The following is a 20,167-nucleotide window of genomic DNA, read 5'->3' as shown; positions in this document are numbered from 1 at the left end:
TTTGGTGTAATGGTGGGTAGCAGTACTATGGGATAGATTTATTAAAGATTAAAAGAAGAGGTACTGGAAACACTGATTATGGTTAGGAGATCTGATATACCTGGGAGCAAATACATGGAACAGTAGTTGCAGGAGAAAATATTGTTGAAGAGATTATATTTTATTCTTTTTCCAGAAGAAAGAACACAAGAGCTGATGGAAATGATCCAGTAAAGATGGGAAAATTAATAACGTAGAAAAGAGAAAAAAACAGTAATGGAGTAATGGCCTTGGGTAAGCTCAAGTGGACTACTTTGCACAAATCCAAGATTTCTCTGCCAATGGAAAAAGAATTTCTACTATTATGTATTGAATGGTTGTGTGCCAGTTCTGGCTATAGATGCTAGCAGTGGGTAGATGTAGTACAGAGAATTTGTACAGAGTACAAATTACAGAGTACAGAGTAGTACAGAGGAGTCTCTGCTGTTGCTTCTCTTTTCTGAAGAAAATAGGAAGCAAGTCCAGTAGGAAGAATGAGGAAGTAATATTTATGAGTTAAATACTATGAGTGGACATGACTATTTGGTCTACTTTCCAAAACAGAAACCTTTGTTTGGATCTTCTTTCAGAAAAATAGATCAAGCCAGGTGGCAGCGCATACCACTAATGCCAGTGAACTGGGAGGCTGAGGCAGGAGGATTGCAAACTCAAAGCCAACTTCAGTAATTTATGAAGATCCTGAGCAACTTAGTAAGACCGTGTCGCAAAATTTAAAAAAAAAAAAAAAAAAAAAGGGCTAGGGATGTAGCTTAGTGGTAAAGTGCCTTTGGGTTCAATTGCCAGTACAAAGAAAGAAAGAAAAAAAAAAAAAAAAAAAAAACCCACTAAAAAAATAAAAATAGATCAATATATTTAAGACTGCCTTATATATGGAAACAATTTATCTCTGCCTTTATAATCCAATGGTAATTTTAGCTCAACTTATTAATGATAAAATGATTCTACTCATAAAAGTTAAAACATCCTTCTAAGCACATAAAGGTATTATTCTTCAGTTTCTGGGAGTAGTTCATTACCCTCTGATATTTCCTTTTCTTTTTTTTTTTTTTTTTTTTTAGTTGTCAATAGACCTTTATTTTATGTATTTATATGCGGTGCTAAGAATGGAATTCAGTGACTCACACATGGTAGGCAAGCACTCTACTGCTGAGCTACAACCCTAGCCCACTCCCCTCTGACATTTCTAAAAGTGAGAAATAAAGCCAGCAATGGTGGTACAAGCCTGTAATACCAGTCACTTAGGAAGCTGAGGCAGGAGGATTAGAAGTTCGAGGCCAGCCTAGGCCTCAAACCCTAATCAAAATAAAATAAAAAGGGCTCTAATATGTAGCTCAATGGTAGGGTATTTGCCTAGCATGCTTGAGGACCTAGATTCAATCCCTGGTACTAAAGGGAAAAAAGTGAGAAATAAATAACTTAGTACAGAAAAAATAAAAAAATGCAGATCAATGCAAACAACAATCCCCAAAGTAATAAATAGCCCAATTTACTGAGAAAGAGATTACAATATGAAAACAAAACTGCCATCAAGTTTCCAGGCCAAGGGCAACACAGTATCAGAATTCTAATTCTGGCAGATACTTAGAGAACAAATATTTCCATTCTCTCATTTTAATTTCAGAAATTGAGGCCTCTATCCAGGTGTGATGGTGCAGGCCTGTAATACCAGCAATTCTGTAGACCAAGGCAGGAGGATTTCAAGCTTGAGGCCAACCTCAGCAATTTAGCAAGGCCCTAAGCAACTCCGCAAGACCCTGTTTCAAAAAATAATAATAAAAGTAAAAATAAAAAAAGAAATTGAGGCCTAAACCTATAACTTATCTTCAAATCAGACAATGAGTGTCAGGGTGAGAACCAAAACTCAGGTCTCCTAAATTCTAGTCCAATAATTTGTTCTCTATAACCTATACCACATAAGAGCAAAGAAATGAAAAAGAGAATGTGAATGTTTTAAAGTAATGCGATAGTACGGTAGTGTTAGCTGTCACCAGCTAAACCAACATGAACTACCAAGGCCCTACATCTTCACTAGCATCCCCTAACAGAAGTTGGAACAATTTCATGTCCAACCTCCTCTGTAGCTAAAGATAGTCAATGCCAAAGTTGTGGCCAATGAAGCAGAATCAGAATGCAGCCAGACACTTCTAGAAGTTTTTTTTTTGTTGTTGTTGTTGTTTTGTTTTTGTTTTTGTTTTCTCTGATAAAGAGACAAATCAAAATAACATTATTTTCCCATCCTTCCTATGTGACCCTGGAATTCACATCTTGAACTATGCAATGTCAGCTGGGGACAAAGTGCCAAAATGTTAAGGATAGTCAACTACAAACATATAAATGTTGAGTTGTTGCTTCTTTTTTGGGGGGTGGGTAGTGGTATTAGGGATTGAACTCAGGGGCACTCAACCACTGAGCCACATCTCCAGCCCATTTTTTATTTTGAGACAGGGTCTCACTAATTTACTGCGTCTGGCCTTGAACTTCCAATCCTCCTGCCTCAGCCTCCCAAGTCACTGGAATTACAGGCGTGTACCACCATGCCCAGCTAAAAGTTGAGCCTTTGACGACATCCCTGAGCAGCTAAACCAATACCAATAACTGTCAATTCCCGATTGCTTGTAAGAAAAAGCAAATCCCAATTTGCTTAAGACACTTTAAGTGAAACTTTCTCTTACACTCAAAAGTATTCTCAGTGGTTGCCAATTCTCCCTCTGAAACACACCCCACATATGGGCCCCTTCTCTCCATCCCCACTGCCTCCTGCTCAGTGTTCCTCATTCTGTGACTCCTCTTTATACCTCGCTCTTCCCATAGCAGTTAAAAGTGACTGTAAGCAAAAACTGTAGCAGTAGGTGGTGGCAGTCCATGCAAAGTACAGTTTATGTATATTATAAACATATGTAGTATACACATATACATATACACACACTATATATATGTGTATAATGTATAGCATATGCCAGTGGAATTGCTCTTCATTAAAATTTCACTTCTCTTGCCAATGCCAGTTTTTTCTTCAGGTTCTTCCCTAGATCAAGTCAATCTGTCAGTCTCACCAATGCCCTAAATGACCTCTCAGCAACGCTTTTTTTTTCCCAGAGAGGTTATAGCCATCCTAGTTTACTTTGTTCACCTAGTTCCCTCCTGCATGCATTTATCCAGTCAACTAATATGCGTGAAGTTACCATCACATGCTTATTATATTAGGCACTATTCTGGCTCCATGAGGCTGGGGAGACACAGTGGAGGAATGTAACAACATAAGACATAATAAAGGTTTTATAGAAGTTTAATAGGAAATAAAAACCTAGAATGAAGGCTGGAGTTGTAGCTCAGTGATAGATCACTTGCCTAGCACATGTGAGACCCTGGATTCGATCCTCAGCACCACATAAAAATAAATCAAGAACTGGCCCTGTGGCCAACTAAAAAAATGTTTAAAAAACAAAACAAAACAAAACAAGCCTAGAATGAGTTCAACAGAAATGTGGTATTCTGAGCTAATACTACCTGGCTTTAGATGGAAAAACTCTTCCAAAAGTCATTCGAATCCACAAATACAAGAACTTTCTGGCCACACATCTGAAAGAAGGAAAGCAAGCACATATACATATTATAACTCCATTTGGTTTATGAGAGAAAACTTTAATCCCAGGGGAAGGGCACTACTATGAATCAAAAGTGATTATCATAGCTAATCTTGCATCAAACAGAACATGGGAGGAAACAAATTTATAAAGCTAAAGTCAAGATTTTTTTATTGGTATATATTAATTATTCAAAATGTTGAGTTTCTTTGGGGCATTTTGGTACCTGCATAAAATGTAATTTGATCAATTTCACTTCCCAGTACTTCCCCTTATGCTTCCTTCCTCTCCCTCCTTAATCTTCTTTTTTCATCCTATTGGGCTCCCTTCTTTCCTGATATCCTTCCTCCCCACCACCAACCTGCTTCTTTTCCCACTAGCTTCTACATATGAAATAAAACATAAGAGTATGTTTTTTTCTGAGTCTGGCTTGTGACCTAATATGATGCTGTTCAATTCCACCCACTTTTCTGCAAATAACATAATTTTGTTCCCATTTAAGGCTGAATAAAACTCCAATGAGGACATAAACCACATTTTCTTTATCCCCTTGTCTGGTGATGGATACCTAAGCTGATTCTATAATTTGGCTAAAGATGCTGTGCATTTGTATAATTGTCCATTTGTACTTTGTCTTTTGAAAAGTATCTGTTCATTTGTTCAGTTCATCTATTTATTGAATTGTTACTTGTCTTTTGGTTGTGTGTGTATATATATATATATATATATATATATATATATATATATATATTCTGGATATTAATCCTCTGTCAGAAGAGTAGCTGGCAAAGATTTGCTCCATTGTGTGAGCACTTTATTCATGTTTCTATTTCCTTTGCTGGGCAGAAGCTTTTTAATTTGATGATTTCTCATTTATTGACACTTGTTATTATTTCCTGAACTATAGGAGTACTATTTAGGAAATCACTGCCTGGACCTCTGTATGGGAGTATTTCTCCAATGTTTTCTTCTAACAGTTGCAAAATTACTGATCTTATGCCTAGATCTTTAATCTGCTTTGAGTTGACTTTTGTACAGGATGAGCTATAAGGATCTAGTTACATTTATCCAAATCCAGTTTTCCTTGCACCATTTGTTAAAGAGACTATTCTCCAATATCTTTTTGGCATTGTTGTCAAAAACGGAATGACTGGGGCTATGTGGGTTTGTCTCTGTGTCCTCTATTCTAGTCCATTGGCCTATGTGTCAGTTTTTATGCCAGTACCATGCTGTTTCTGTTACTATGGCTCTGTATTATAATCTGAAATTGGGCATTGTGATGTCTACAGCTTCTCCCTTTTTTGCACAGGACTGCTTTGGATATTCTGGTCTTTTGTTTTCCCATATGGATTTCAGAATGTTTTTTCTAGTTCTGTGAAGAATATCGCTGGTATTTTGCACTAAATCTATAGACCATTTTTGGTAACATGTTCATTATAATAATATTAATTCTGCTTACCCATGAGCATGGGAAGTCTTTCTATCTTCTAATGTCTTCTTCAATTTCATTTTTCAGTGTTGTGTAATGCTCCTTACAGAGGTCTTTCACTCCCTAGGTTAGATTTATTCCGAGATATATTTTTGTTGAAGCTCTTGTGAATGGAATTGTTTTCCTGCCTTCTTTCTTAGTGGATTCATTATTGGTATATAAAAAGGCTATCAATTTTTGTATCCTGTCAATTTGCTGAATTTATTTATCAGCTACAGAAGTCTTCTAATGGAACCTTTAGGGTCTTCTAAGTATAAGCTAATAGCTCAGATTATTTTTAAAAAACACTTTGAGTATAATCTATTTTGTCAGTGAAGAGAGAAAGACTTCAAAGTTGAAGAAAAAGTACGTGATAATCGTTTTGTTCATATTATCCTTCTTCCATAAAATGCCTAGCAAATGTCCACTTAACCTGGACTTTCCCCAACTCAAATAGAGTGAGGAGATAGGTACTCTCAGCACTCTGTTCAAATGCCTTGTGTAATGTTATAACACATCACAGCTATCAGTTCACAGAATGTCTGTCATTCCCTCTGCAATGTGAGCTCCTGACAACAGGGACCATATCTTATAGTATTCCCAGCACCTGGTGCAGTGCCTATATAGATGTAAGAAAAGTTGGTTTCTTTTGTCAATTTCTAGGCTCAGTTTAGAACACTCTTCCTCCTGCCCTTTATCTGACTTATTCTTACATTATCCTTCAGGACTCAGCTTAAACTCTACTCCTCCAGAAACTCACTGCTAGCTTTACTAGTGTGGTTATTCTTGCCATGCATGCCTTCTCTGCTCATAGAACTTATCACATTTTATTGTTGTGCCTTAACAGTCTATCAAGCCTACCCGATTTTAAACTTATGAGTTCAGGTTTTATTCACCTTCTATGTTCAGAATATAGCATAACACCTGACAGAGTAAGTACTTAGTAAATTTCTGTTGAATGAATAAATGATGCCTTTTAATATCTAGTGAAGAATAGCACAAAATGAGCCAGGCACAGTGGTACACACCTGTAATTCCAGCAGCTCAGGAGACTGAGGCAGGAGGATTGCAGGTTCAAGGCCAGCCTCAGCAACTTAGTGCAACTATAAGCAATCTAGTGAGACCCTGTCTCAAAATAAAAAATAAAAAGGGCTGGGGATGTAGCTCAGTGGTTAAGCACCCCTGGGTTCAATCCCGGGTACCAAAAACAAAAAAATTAGCAGAAAATAATCCTTTTTCATAGGCCATGTTTAGACCTTTCCTTGAAGAATTACACTTTGTGGGCCACAATTGGAGAACATGAATGAAAACAAAGATGTTTTGCTGTAGATTCTTAAATATCCTTTTTACTAAATGTTTCACTAGGAAGAGCAGGCATCAAGTTCTCCAACTAATTGACATAGAAAAGTAAGAATCATTCCCTCATTTTAGCCAAGAAGGAAGAAATAGCGAGAAGTCCCTGTAGGGAGGTGACTACTCAAGCTCACCTGATGTGAAGTTCTCTCAACCGGCCCCGTCGGGTCCAAGAACGTAAAGCAGGATACTGCACTGGACAACTAGTTCCAGGTAACTTTCTCTGGATTCCAAAGAAGGCAGAAGACTTCTTGGTGGGTAGTGACTTTGGAGAACAAGGCTTCTTAGCCAAACCATCCCTAAAAGACCTTAAATTTGAGAAATAGAGAAGGAAAGGAGAGAAAAAAATTATCACTGTTATATGATACAAATATCTTTTAAAATAAGCAAAGTTAAATAGTAATTATGTCCAAGGACAAAAGGCCTCCACATCTGTATCACAAATAACTGGCAGTCGATCAGGCACAGCACTGCCAGCCTATAATCCCAGCAACTCAGGAGGCTAAGACAGAAGGATCACAAGTTGGAGGCCAGTCTCGACAATTTAGCAAGACACTGTCTCAAAATTAAAAATTTAAAAAGGGCTGGGGACTTTCTTTCTCCTCCTCGCTCGTCACACTTTCTTGCGCGTGCCCTTTCTCTTTCCCTTTCTTTTCCTCTCATTTTCTCTCTTACCCTTTAGGGAGACACACTATTTGCTTAATAAACTCCCTTATGTGATTTCCCATGTCCCACGTGGACGTGGTTTTCATGGGATCCCTTACATTGGTACTGTGACTCGGATGGGTCCTTCCACTGTCTCTTAAGCAAGTGGAATCCATCTAAGCCCCAGTGCCCCCCGAACACAGCCTCACCTTCCATTCTGCCTGGACGTTCTGCTCTTGCATTCATCACCAGACTTCAGATTGGTGATTTCTCTAGGCTGGTTCACCTGGGCCAATTTATCCGGGACCCTCGAGGCAGCTGACAGGTGGGGTTACCCCACAACTTTTATAGTTACAGCTGGCCCCTACAGTCTGTCTTATCTGCTGGGTGGATTCCTGATTTTGTGGTAGAGATTCTCTCTCAGGGTTGAGGCTCATCTCGTGCTCGTACTTGAAAACCCTGATATCAGGTCCTCAACTCTTCTCGGCTTTTGCCTGGCCTGACATTGATGCTTGTGTGACGACACCATCTATGTGCTGCATTCTCGTCTCCAGTCAACTACTCTGGCCTCGGGACGCCCTGGCCACAGACTCAGCTGTATCAGTCTCCACCATGGGACCTGGGTCCTCCAATTTGGCAGATTCAACCCTGGGAACCCTTCGCCTGACCCCCGGTTTAAAGCCATCAAAATTCCTCTGCATAATAGCACACAGCTTCTGTGAGCGAGCGGGCAGATGGAAAGGGATTCCTTATCTTCAAGTCTCTTCTTTCTTGCGCTTCTATGCTCTTCCTGCAAACTCGAAAGCCTCCTTCTTCTCCCCCTCTTAATCCCTCCTCCTCCTGCAACTTTGACTCAGCTATTTCTGCTTCCATTCCCCAGCCCAGCCCACCTAGTTCTCCTGCCATGAGGTCCCACATACACCAGTGTGGAGGGAGTAACCAGCCCAACCATCAGTGGCATGTCCCAGTAAGGAGTATGATATAAGCAGCCCCATTCCCCACAAGTAGTGGGAGATAATTGTTTGACAACTTTCTGCATCCAAACCTAAATTAATTACTAACCAGGTAAAAGGGTTAAAAGGCCCTAGGCATCAAGTTTCTGCTAGAACATTTTAGCCCCTTTCAGATCCAGATCTCAGTCAAGGGTTACATTGAAATGTAAATAGAGGAAACCAGAATGCTCAGTGGGAAACCAGTCTCAAACCCAAGGAAAAAAGTGTCCATTTTAAATTTCTCCTGGGCTGCAACTCAGAATACTTTTTCTCTCCCTTTCACCTCTTCTCTCCTTCTCATTTTCTCATGCTTCAATTAATGGCAATTATCATTTTTCTTCTAGGATTTTTGTTTTTCTTAAATGCTATATTTTTGAGCTCACAATTTTAATCCTACATACCTAAGTTAATGATTTTTGATCAGTTCTTTTTATCCAACTCTAGAGTTATTTTTGAACATCTGTTACATTGCAACGGAGATAAGCATTACAAGGCCTTTACTTTTGTGTTAAATATAAGCGCGCATAAAAATTAAAATTTTAAAAATGGATCCAAATATTTTTAATTCACATAATTGAAAAAGGTTCAATTTAAATTGGGTAAACTAATAGAAGTAAAATGTCTTTAAAATTAACTCAAGTCTCTAGGTAGTCGAACTAATAAAATGTTAATGTTTATAAAATGTATAACATCAATTTTTCTAGGACTTTTCTTCAACAGGAAAGAGACGGCAAATACTGTTTACACTTGTCTAACATTTTTTTTTTTTACATTTATCTAATCTTAGTTTTCTGACAATAAGATGAGTAAAATAGAGTTGACACGTACAGGATTACTCAAACATGTTTGTTAGAGACAGCTAATTAATTTACAAAGTTATTCCATGGAGTAACATACTTAAAAACATTATTCTTTGTATATTAAATGTGTTCATATTTTCCAGGTATACAAGCCTTTAAAGCAGAAAATTTAAACTTGTTTGTAATATTAAACCTATTTTTAATGTTCTATTATAGGACCTGTCATCAATAGGGTATATGTAAATATTTGTTACACTGAGATAAAAGAAATTTAAATGTAAATGTATTTCTAAAAATTAGTGAGAGCCTGATTTGTTTGAAGGTTAATATCGTGAAACATGAAAGCATTTTGCCACTTTGCCACACAAAAGGAAAGTTAAAAGCTCTCTCAGCCTTTTTTTGATTCATGTTTTAGATATAATGTTAAATTGTGTTAATTAATGTTCGTATAGACTCAGGAGTCAATATGTGTAAACTTCTTAAAATGACATTTAAGAAAGTGAGTAATGTACAGTAGCAAAAATTGGACAACAGTGATTGAGAATGGGGTTTCTGACCTCATGACTTTGGACAGTGGACTTCCGTGAGAGCAACACAGAGCTCCTAACATAGCACTTTGCAGCTGTGAAAAAAGTTACATTAATGTCCTGTTCTCTGTAACTTTCCTGAAAACAAAGAATAATGCTTACATAACTCTTTAGATCTGCATTTCCATCAGAGAACAGAGTTCCATCTGATCTCAGCTTAATCTTCAAAATCTGTGTTTATAAACCTTTATTTTCTAATATTCCTTTGCCCCTCACTGAACTTGAGAATTTGGTCATGCTGGTCATGGCAAAGAGAAAAAAATTAGCTTCAGGAAAAGCCCCGCCTTACCTGAGATAAGGCTCTGCCTCACAACCCTGCCGCACATTAGAATGGCTCCAAAGTAAGCCAGACTTTTACTCATTTAAAGTTGTGTTCAAAAGTTTGATGTTTGTTGTGAAGATCACTGTGATCTCAAATGGAACATAACTCAGCCAAAATTCAAGATAGCTATTGCACAAACTGAATGTTTTACTGTTGGTGATTCCATTTTGTATTTTCCTTGTAAATTCTAACTGTTGCCTGATTAATATTTTGCAGAAGTACACCGTAAATTAACTTGAAATAGTAAGCCATCACCTATAGGACAGATAATGTAGACCCCAATTAGGTAAAAGGGCGTAAATAACTGTAAAGTCATAGACATTGAAGTTAAAGCCCAGTACTCTTACATTATGACTGGTGAGACTGACTTGCTTGATGGTTAAGATCAAACTTATCAAACTTAGAGATTGAGATTAAATACAGAGGTCAAGAAAAGTCCATATTTGGGTCTTGCCCTCAAAGTCAGCCTGAACCCAGGGAAAAAGAGGACTTCTCTAAGGATCTTTGCAACTCTGGGTGGGTCACACAACCTCCTGATCAAGGAGATTGATGAGGCCACTAGAGGATGAAAAGCCACTCAGTGCACCTGCTACAGAGGAGGGTCATGGAAAAAGGGAGACACCCCTAATGCTTCCAAGGGGAGCCACCTCATTGAGAAGACCCTGCCTAACCAATGGCACTAATGGAGCTAAGAAGCTGCTCTTAAGTTCTCTATGAGTGACGCCTGTGGGAACTCAGCTGACTCTTTAACAGACAGGAACAGGTCACTTTGACCAGCTTGATCTTAAACACCTAGAAAAACAGTAAAAACCAAAATACAGCCATTCTTGGGCATTTAAAAGAAATAATAGTTAAATGTAAGTTAAAATGTACACTTGTGTTAGCCCACTAGAATAAAGACTAAAAGCGACAAGAGAGAGATTCTTAGGCAAATGTGCCTGATAACTATCAAGAGAAACTGCCAGTTTCTCTTTAGTTTAAGGCCTACAGACCTTCCTAAGCTACACAGGTAGGCTTAATCTATGTTTGCTAGTATGATTATCTAGCCCTAAGTAACAGAAGTATAGAGATAAACACAGGTTATACAAATAAAGGGATATTTTACATCAATGACATTAAGATTTAAATGTTGCATTTACATTCCTGATAACCTAAACATTCCTGATAACCTAAAGTTCCCAAATAAAGGCCTTGTCCTCTCCAGCCTTTGCTAGGCCTCGTTATGGGAACAACTCAGTTCTTCCACCCCCTGGTAAGGAATTATTGACTTCTGTCATCTCTATGATATTCATTGGCATGTTCCAGATTCTGCAACATTTACATTGTATTAATCTCATTTCAGTACTCATGTTTTTTTGTTCTTCTCTCATAGAAGCACCCATCCCCAGCTGCCTTTACAACCTGCTCTTCCCCAACCAGACTTCTACCATGGACCCCTTGATTAACCCGATTTCTAAAAAAGGAACCTCCAAACTGCTTGCCCCACGCTGCCCCCTTCCAGCTCGAAGAAGCCAGAGCAAAGGAGTTCCTAAAATTAGAGGGGTGAATGAAGTCAGAATTGGGGATAGGCAGTTAGTGTAGAGATGGGGGATCAGTCAAATCAAGGAAACGAAGTCCATGAAAACCATCTGCCTCTGGAAGTCTGGAAGTTGAAGACTGCCCCTGGGAGAATGGACTTTTTACATCTCACCTGCAAAATCAGCCCCAGTCACTTAGGCAGGAAGGAGAGAGAAGGCTTCGGAAAGAACTGGAGAACAAAAGATTTTCTTATAAAAACAGAAACAGGGGAATGTAATGTACAAAGCTGCTCTCCCCGCCCTTTCCACTGCAGCCATTTCCCCACCTCCCAACTACTGTCAGTCTGTGAACATCCTAGCTAGCTATTGGTTCATCAGTCAGCTCGCAAGTATCCTTCTCCGTTATTGATCCCATTAGCCTGGTGGAATTCAACTGTTTCACGGTAGCTACCCCGCCATCTTTTTCTCTTGCTTTTCTCTCCCCCTGACTCACTTTCTTTCTCCTCCTTACTCATCACACTCTTTCTTGTGTGCACCCTTTCTTTCCCTTTCTTTTCCTCTCATTTTCTCTCTTACCCTGCAGGGAGATACTCTGTTTGCTTAATAAACTCCCTTATGTGGAAAAAATAAATAAATAAATAAAAATAAATAAATATAAAGGGCTGGGGATGTAGCTCAGTGGTAAAACGCCCCTGAGTTCAACCCCTGGTACAAAAAAAAAAAAAAAAAGAAAGAAAGAAAGAAATATCTAGCAAGCACTGGAGGTTGGTACTCCTGGTTAGGCTCTAGAAATACAAAGCATGAGGTTTCAGTGGGGTAATTAGGTCTAACACATTTTTTTAATATGTAATTTTAAAGGGAATCATTTATAAATTAAAAACAAGTTGCTTTATACAAGAAACAATTAGGAAAAATTTTCAGATAATATCACTTTGATATCAAAAGGAAACCATATACTTTTACTAAATACTAAATTTCTAACTTTCTTTTTTTTGCAGTGCCAGGAACTGAACTCAAGGGTGCTTTGCCACTAAGCTACGTCCTCAACACACGAATACACATATTTATGTGTGTATATACATATATATTTTATATTTCTATGTGTGCGTGTATACATACACATACACACACACACACCTTTTTATTCTACTAAAGATTGAACCCAGGGATGCTTTACCACTGAGCTACAGCTTTAGCCCTTTTTATTTTTTTTTAAGGTTATAATTTTTTTATAAATTTTTTATAGTTGTATATGGACAGAATGCCTTTATTTGTTTATTTTTACGTAGTGCTAAGGATTGAATCCAGTGCTTCACACATACTAGGCAAGTGCTCTGAAACTGAGCTACAGTCCCAGCCCTTCAGCCCTTTTCATTTTCTGAGACAGGGTTTCACTAAGTTGCTTAGGGCCTTACTAAATTGCTGAGGCTAGTCTCGAACTTGCAATTCTCCTGCCTCATTCTCCTGAGTTGTTGGGATTACAGGGATGCACCATGATGTCAGGCTATTATTTTATATTTTTAAGACAGGATCTTGCTAAATTGCCAAGGCAGTCCTTAAACTATTGATCTTCCCACCTCGGCTTCCCAAGTAGCTGGGATTATAGGTATGTGCCACTGTGCCCAGCTAAATGTCTGATATTTAATCCTGTCTCAAAAACATTAAGAAATTGCCTAAGGCAGACACAGACCCTATTGTGCTGGAATAGAATTGGAGGTATCACCATGAACTTGTGATTTTGAAAAAAAAATGCAAGGCAGAGCTCTGCCCCTAGAAAGTACCTAGAAACAATGATAACACATTAACAATGAGCATACCTACAGACCAGATATCTCTAAAGTATCATTCTCTTTAGAAGGAACCAGGGCTCTTGGAGATATGGCTGATTTCCAGGTCCAGGGTAAGGAAAATAGAAGACGAGAATCGAAATCTTATTTGATCAAAAAATAAGGAGGTATTTGAAGAATGATGGAAAGCTGGGTATAGTGGTGCACACCTGCATTCCCAGTTGCTAGGGAGACTGAGGTAGGAAAAAAAAACAAGCTCATAGTCAGCCTCAGCAACTTAGTGAAATTCTCTCAAAATTAAAATAAAAAAAGGAGTAGGGATATAACTCAGTGGTAGAGTGCCCCCAAGTTCAATCCCCAGTACCAGCAAAAACAAAAAACAGAAACAAATAAACTGATGGAGACCTATCAAAAGGACACAGAAACTAGCTTAAAAGACTACAGGTCAGATTTGGGACAATTTGAACAGTAATAGATTAAAAATCAATGAATAAAATTGGAATCCATAAATTAATATTGATGTAAATAAATACATGGGGGAATAAGGAAAACTTTACATGAACTAATAGAAGGAGATAATTAGAAAATCATCATTTAGGAAACATAATACTAATAATTGATTCATTCGTGAATCATCAATAGATGCAAAAACAAGTTGGTGGCAGTTTCATAAGGAATAGACTATTAACAGTCTCAAAAAATAGGTTGAGTTGGTCCTAATCCCAGCTACAAGGCAAAAGAAAAATCACAAGTTCAAAACCAGCCTGGGCCAAACAGAAAGACCTTGTCTCAAAAAAATAAATAAATAAATAAATAGATAGATAAATTAATTAAAATAAGAAAGAAAAAGAGCCAGAGAAACATTTCCCTTACAAAATACTTATATGTTACTTTATAATGGATAAATGAGACACATCAGCGAAATAACCAGCTAAATGATGTTAATAAAAATTAACATCACTGGTAATGGGACAAATCAACATTAATGTGTCCTCTGATGTGATACACTAACAAAACTTCTGCCCGAAATGCATAACTTGAATAATGAATAATAATGAAGAGAAAATAAAGAAATCCAATTTTAAAAAGACAGAGAAACTCAATTTGAGAAATATCCTCAAAAGTTAAGTGGTCTGGGCACAGTGGCACACACCTGAAATCCCAGCAGCTCTGGAGGCTGAGGCAAGAGGATTGTGAGTTCAAAGCCAGCCTCAGCAACTTAGCGAGCAATTTAGCAAGACTTTGTCTCTAAATATTTTTAAAACACAGACTAGGGATGTGGCTCAGGAATTAGGTGTCCCAGGGTTCAATCCCTGGCACCAAATAAATAAATAAATAAATAGTAACTGGTCTAAGCCAGGCATGGTTGGTGGTACCCGCCTATAGTTCCAGGTATTCAGGAGGCTGAGGCAGCAGGATCAGCCTGGACAACATAGTGAGCTCCTGTCTTTAAAAAAAAAAAAAAAAGTAAGTGTTCTGAACTCTTCAAAAACTTCCAGGTCATGAAAGATAAGGAAAGATTAAGAAAGAGTTCCAAACAGAAGGAGACTATTATGGTTTGGATCTTAAATAATCTCCCAAAGCTCATATATTAAAGACTAATGGCACTACACATGGCATTTTGTTTTTTAGCCTGTTTCCACTGCTGTAGCAAAATACTGAGAAAATCAATTTCAACGATGAAAGATTTATTTTAGCTCATCAGATAATATGGTACCATTATCCCAGCTAATGGCACTATGAGGTGGTGAAATTTTAGGAGGTGGGGCCTATTTGAAGGAAGTTAGATCAACTGGATGTGCCTTTGAAGGGTCCTTTGGGATCCAGGCCCCTTCTTCTCTTATTGTCTCTTGTTGCAAGGAGGTAAGCTACCCACATACTCCCCACCAAGATGTTGTGCTTTGCCACAGACCCAAAAATCAACGAAGCCAACTGATCATGGCCTGAAACCATGAGCCAAAAAAATCTTCCATTCTTGAAATTGATTTTCTCAGGCATTCTGCCACAGCAACAGAAACAGACTAAAAAAGCAAAATGCCATGTGTAGTCCTGGTTTGGATCCAGAACCAGAAAGTTTTGGTTGTTTAATTTTCCATAAGTAACATTACGGGGACAACGAACCACAACTTACTCTCAAACGGTGTGTCTGTGTTTGTGTCTGTGTGTATGTATTTAATTCTCATTGTTTTTATTTTTAATTCTCATAATTCTCAGTAGTTATATTCTTACCATAGAATCTGAACTAGCAATTGCTAAATAACTGCTTTTAAGAAAAACATAGAATTCCCTGTACCTGCCCTGCAAACAGATGTATATTTGAAAATAACTAAGTCAAGTCAGACATAGTAGCACATACCTATAATCCCAGCCATTGGGAGGCTGAGGCAGGAAGATTTCAAGTTCAAGGCCAGCCTCAGCAACTCAGTAAAGCTCTAAGCAACTTAGTAAGACCCTGCCTCAAAAATAGAAAGGACGGAGGATGTGGCTTACTGGTTCCCACCCCTGGGTTCAATTACCACTACAAAAAAAAAAAAAGAGTAAGGCAGGCAGACAGGCAGTGGTGAGTGCCTGTAGTTCCAGCTACTCAGGAGGTTAAGACCAGAGGATCACTTGAGCCCAGGAGTTCAAGACCAGCCTGGTTGACAGCAAGACTGTTTCAGAAAGGGGCCAGGAGGAGGTAAGAAGAAGCATTATTCACAATATCCAAAAGGAAGAAGAAACCCAAATATCCACTGACGAATAAATGGATAAACAAAATATGGCACAGGCACACAATGGAATATAATTCGGCCACAAAAGAAGAATGAAGAACTGAGGATGTAGCTCAGTGGTAGACCCAGAGGCAGGAGGAGGAGACCCACAAGTTTAACATGTAGGAGGCCCTGGGTTCAATTCCCAGGACTTCAAAAAAAAAGAAAAGAATGAAAACATTGATACATATTATAGCATCAATGAACGCCAAAAACATACTAAGTAAAATAAGCCAGACACAAAAAGATTAATATTGCAAGAATCCATCTGTATGAGATACCTAGAATAGACAAATTCATAGAAATAAAAAATAGAATAGACTTTACTAATTAGGGGAAGGGAGGAATGGGAAATTGTTATTTAAAGGATACAGGTTTTCTTTACAGGATGATGAAAAAGTTGTGGAAACCCATAGTAGCAACGGTTATACGACACTGAAAAATGTCAATGAAGAGTCTACTTAAAAGTGACTAAAATGGGAAAAATTTGTTCGATGTAGTTTATCATAAAATAAAAAAATCTCTGAAAAAAGTGAGGTAGGAGATTTGAGAAAGAATTAAATAGAACAGCTACCAGCAATATAAGTCAACAAGGAGATAAAGTTAAAATGTTGTAGATTCCTATATTGTCTGAGAGGAAAGCAAGAATAATAATACTGACTTTGAAAGGTTAAGGAATAAGGCTAGGGATGTGACTGAGTGGTAGAGCACTTGCCTAGCATGCATAATGCCTCTGAGTTCTATGGTGGGGGTAGTTAAATTTTGGTTTTTTAGTACTGGGGATTAAACCCAGCGGAACATCACTGAAATCTATCTCCAGTACTTTTTATTTTGCAAGTTCTTACTAAGTTGCTTAGGGTCTCACAAAATAGCTGAGGCTGGCCTCAAACTTGTGATCCACCTACCTCAGACTTCTGAGTTACTGGGATTATAGGCCTGTGACACTGCACCTGGCAGGAGCTGTTACAATGTCTAAGGTAACCATCAAAAGAAGAGAAAAAGAGTATGTAACTTCTATACCAATAAGAAAGAAAATGGAAAGACTAAAAAAATATTTAACCCAAAAGTAGATAAGAAAGGAAATAAAATAACAGGCAAATAGAAAGTGCCAAATCAGGCTTTAAATTTAAACTCACATATATATCAGTAATTACTTTAGATATAAATGACTTAAAAGATCCAATTAAGTGGGTTCAATCCCCAGCACCCCCCCAAAAAAAATCCAATTAAGGATTGCTAAGAGTAGATTTAAAAACAGAATCTAACTATGGAATGTTTACAACAGACAAGAATACAGAATTCTAAAACAAGAATACAAAAATTTTTTTAAGTAAAAGGAAGAAGTCTGGGTATAGTGGGTGTGGTTCAGGAGACTTGGGCAGGAGGATAGCAAGTTCAAAGGTAGCCTCAGCAATTTAGCAATGCCTTAAGGAACTCAGTGAGACCCTGTCTCAAAATTAGAAAAAAAAGGGCTGGAGATGTAGCTCAGTGCTAAAGTACCCCTGGGTTAAATTCCCAGTACCAAAAAAAAAGTAAATTGGTGAAGAAAATATTCATCATTCAAAAAAAGACCAAAAGAAAACAAACAAGATATTTTAATATCATAAAAAGGTCCTAAGGCAAATAGTATTACTAGAAATAAAGATGGTCCATGCCTACTGTTGAATTCACTAGCAAATTAACAATTACATATTTATATGCATCCAACAGTATTGTCTCAAAATACAAAAAGCTAAAAAATTAACTGAATTATGTAAACTAGGAAAATCACCATTTATATTGGGAGATCTTAGATTTAACTAAATAATTTACAAAGCAAGCACAAAACAAATTATTTTAATAATAATTAACATGATTATTTAAAAGCCCCTGGTCTGAAAATAGAGCAGTGGTAAAATGCCTGCTTAGCATGTGTGAGGACCTGGATTGAAACACTAGCACTACTTAAAAAAAAATTAAAAAATAAAATTTCCGGATAGTTTGAACAATGGTAATTATATCACAGTTTGGTTCTGTCCTTTGCTTCTATAAAGGTATTCTGTGTCCTCCTCCAACCCAAAAAAAAAGTCAAATGAATCCAATTAAATCTCTACATTCAATTACCAATTTACAGAAAAATACAGAGGAAACAGGCATATTAAAATATTATGTCAAAAATTAACCCAACCTGGCATTGTGGCTCACGCCTATAATCCTAATGACTTGGGAGGCTGAGGCAGGAGGATCAAGAGTTCAAAGCCAGCTTCAGCAAAAGCAAGGCATTAAGCAACTCAGTGAGACCCAGTTTCTAAATAAAACTACAAAATAGGGCTGCAGATGTGGCTCAGTGGCCATGAGTGCTCCTGAGTTCAATCCCCGGTACCTCCCCCCTAAAAATTGAACCCAACTATTGGGTATAACTAAAATGCACTAACAAAAGCAAAACTAAAAACATCAACAACGAAAACCACAAAATACCACTACACACCCACTACATACCACTATACAATCATTAGAATGGTTAAACTTAACGTGGAGTAACTGGAACTTTCCTATATTACTGATGGAAAAGTAAAATAATAAAAGCATTTTGGAAAAAAAATAAAAATATGTACATATATACATATATATCCTATGTGTACATCCTACACATATATATATACACACACATATACCTGCCATATATCCCAGTGACTCGGAAGGCTGAGGCAGGAGGATCAAGTTTGAGGCCAGAGCTAGGTGTGCAGCTCAGTGGTAGAGCACTTGCCTAACCCTAGGTTCAATTCCTAACACCACAAAAAAAAAAGAATCATTAAGTAGGTTAAAAGTTTGAGGCTAGTCTCAGGAACTTTGTGAGACTCTGTCTCAAAATTTAAAAAAATAAATAAAAAGGGCTGGGGATGTAGCCCAGTTGTAAAGCACCCTGGGTTCAACTCTCAGTACCGGAAAAAAAAATACACACACAGAGCAACATAACCAGTAAAATATGAATTGTGGCAAGTGCCACAAGACAAATGATTCTCTAGTAATTCATTTCAAGGGAACCTATAGATTAAAAGAAATCCATACCACTTTTCTACACACATAATAATTGGTGGGTCTGCTTCTGCTCTACCCTCCACACTCTCTGCAGTTAGGGCAACCAGTCAGCTCAACTTATTTAATTTCTTAGGAAAAATTCTGCCTGTGCAATCAACCTAAATGCTGTTGATTCAAATCTGGTTACTTTTAGAAGGGCAACAAAGCTCTGGCAGTCTGATCTTCGAAAACAGTGTTCCTCCTCATTGTGTGTTACTGTGCCACTTAGGGTTAACCATAAAACCGTTCATTTACATAACCTACAAAGAACATTTATAATTTCCAGCTAAAGAGTAGAACAACAGAAATAAATCAAGACTTGAAGTGAAAAACAAAAAGAAAACCCTGATTCCATGAGACTTGTAAAGACTACAACGAATCACATTATTCTCTCCATCCAATGTTTCCTCACTTGTAAATGGAGACAATATTGCACACATTGTGGGAATCTCCTTTGAATCTAAAGAAGATATCTCTTTATACTATTCAGATACTTGGATCTTTAAGGTGTGCTGAGTGGGTTGTTCCCACAGGTATAGCCTCATATACTTGTAGAATCGTTACCACGTTAACAGTATGTTGCCAGGCACAGTGTTGTATCCCTACCAGTGACTCCTGAGGCTGAGGCAGGAGGATCACAAGTTCAAGGCCAGCCTGGGAAACTTAGTGAGACTTTGTCTAAAAATAAAAAAGGGCTAGGGATGGAGTTCAGTGCTTACAGAGTTCTTAGGTTCAATTCTCAATACTGGGGGGAAAAAATCCTCAAAATATACTAGAAAACCAAATCCAACAACGTATACAAGCAATGTACCATATAGACACATGAACAAATGGGGTTAATCCCAGGAAAGCAAACTTGGTTTAATAGCCACAATTTATTTTGGCGGGGGGCGGGGGGATATCTAAGGTCTTATGTTGCCCGAGCTAGTCTCAGACAATCCTCACAAGTTTGTGCCATGGTGCTCAGCTAATGGAAGGGAAAAGATAAAAGAGTCAGCCAACCTTGATGGTATAACTTTTAACCTCAGGAAACTCATCCTCACTTCTACTCAAAACAGACTTCTTAATGTGTGTGGGTAGGTGTATGGTGCTAGGGATTGAACCCAGGCCCTTACAAATGCTAAGTAAGTACTCTATCACTGAACTACATCCCCAACATCAAAATGGTAATTTTAATTATGGATACTTCTATATGCTTAAAATGTTTTTTTGACTGTGTGAAATGTGCATTACAGTATAGATGAAAAACTCAAAATATCAATGACA

General features: G+C 37.8%; 1 protein-coding gene and 1 long non-coding RNA gene across 2 annotated transcripts in view; both read right to left on the bottom strand.

The window, feature by feature from the left end:
• SFI1 (SFI1 centrin binding protein) overlaps positions 1-20,167 on the bottom strand; it is a 105,610-nt gene that overhangs the window by 74,584 nt on the left and 10,859 nt on the right. Inside the window, 2 exon segments of the mRNA XM_079149698.1 lie at positions 3,547-3,618; positions 6,579-6,752. Coding sequence (XP_079005824.1) covers positions 3,547-3,618; positions 6,579-6,752 — 246 coding nt within the window.
• LOC306667288 lies at positions 8,495-9,101 on the bottom strand. Its single transcript, XR_013765492.1, has 2 exons — positions 8,772-9,101; positions 8,495-8,685 (listed from the first exon to the last, which is right to left on the bottom strand). It is a non-coding gene; the product is annotated as an uncharacterized lncRNA (long non-coding RNA).

The sequence above is a fragment of the Sciurus vulgaris genome, assembly GCF_902686455.1.
Source record: "Sciurus vulgaris genome assembly, chromosome: 8".
Classification (NCBI taxonomy): domain Eukaryota; kingdom Metazoa; phylum Chordata; class Mammalia; order Rodentia; family Sciuridae; genus Sciurus; species Sciurus vulgaris.
This window is presented reverse-complemented; position numbering and strand designations above follow the sequence as displayed.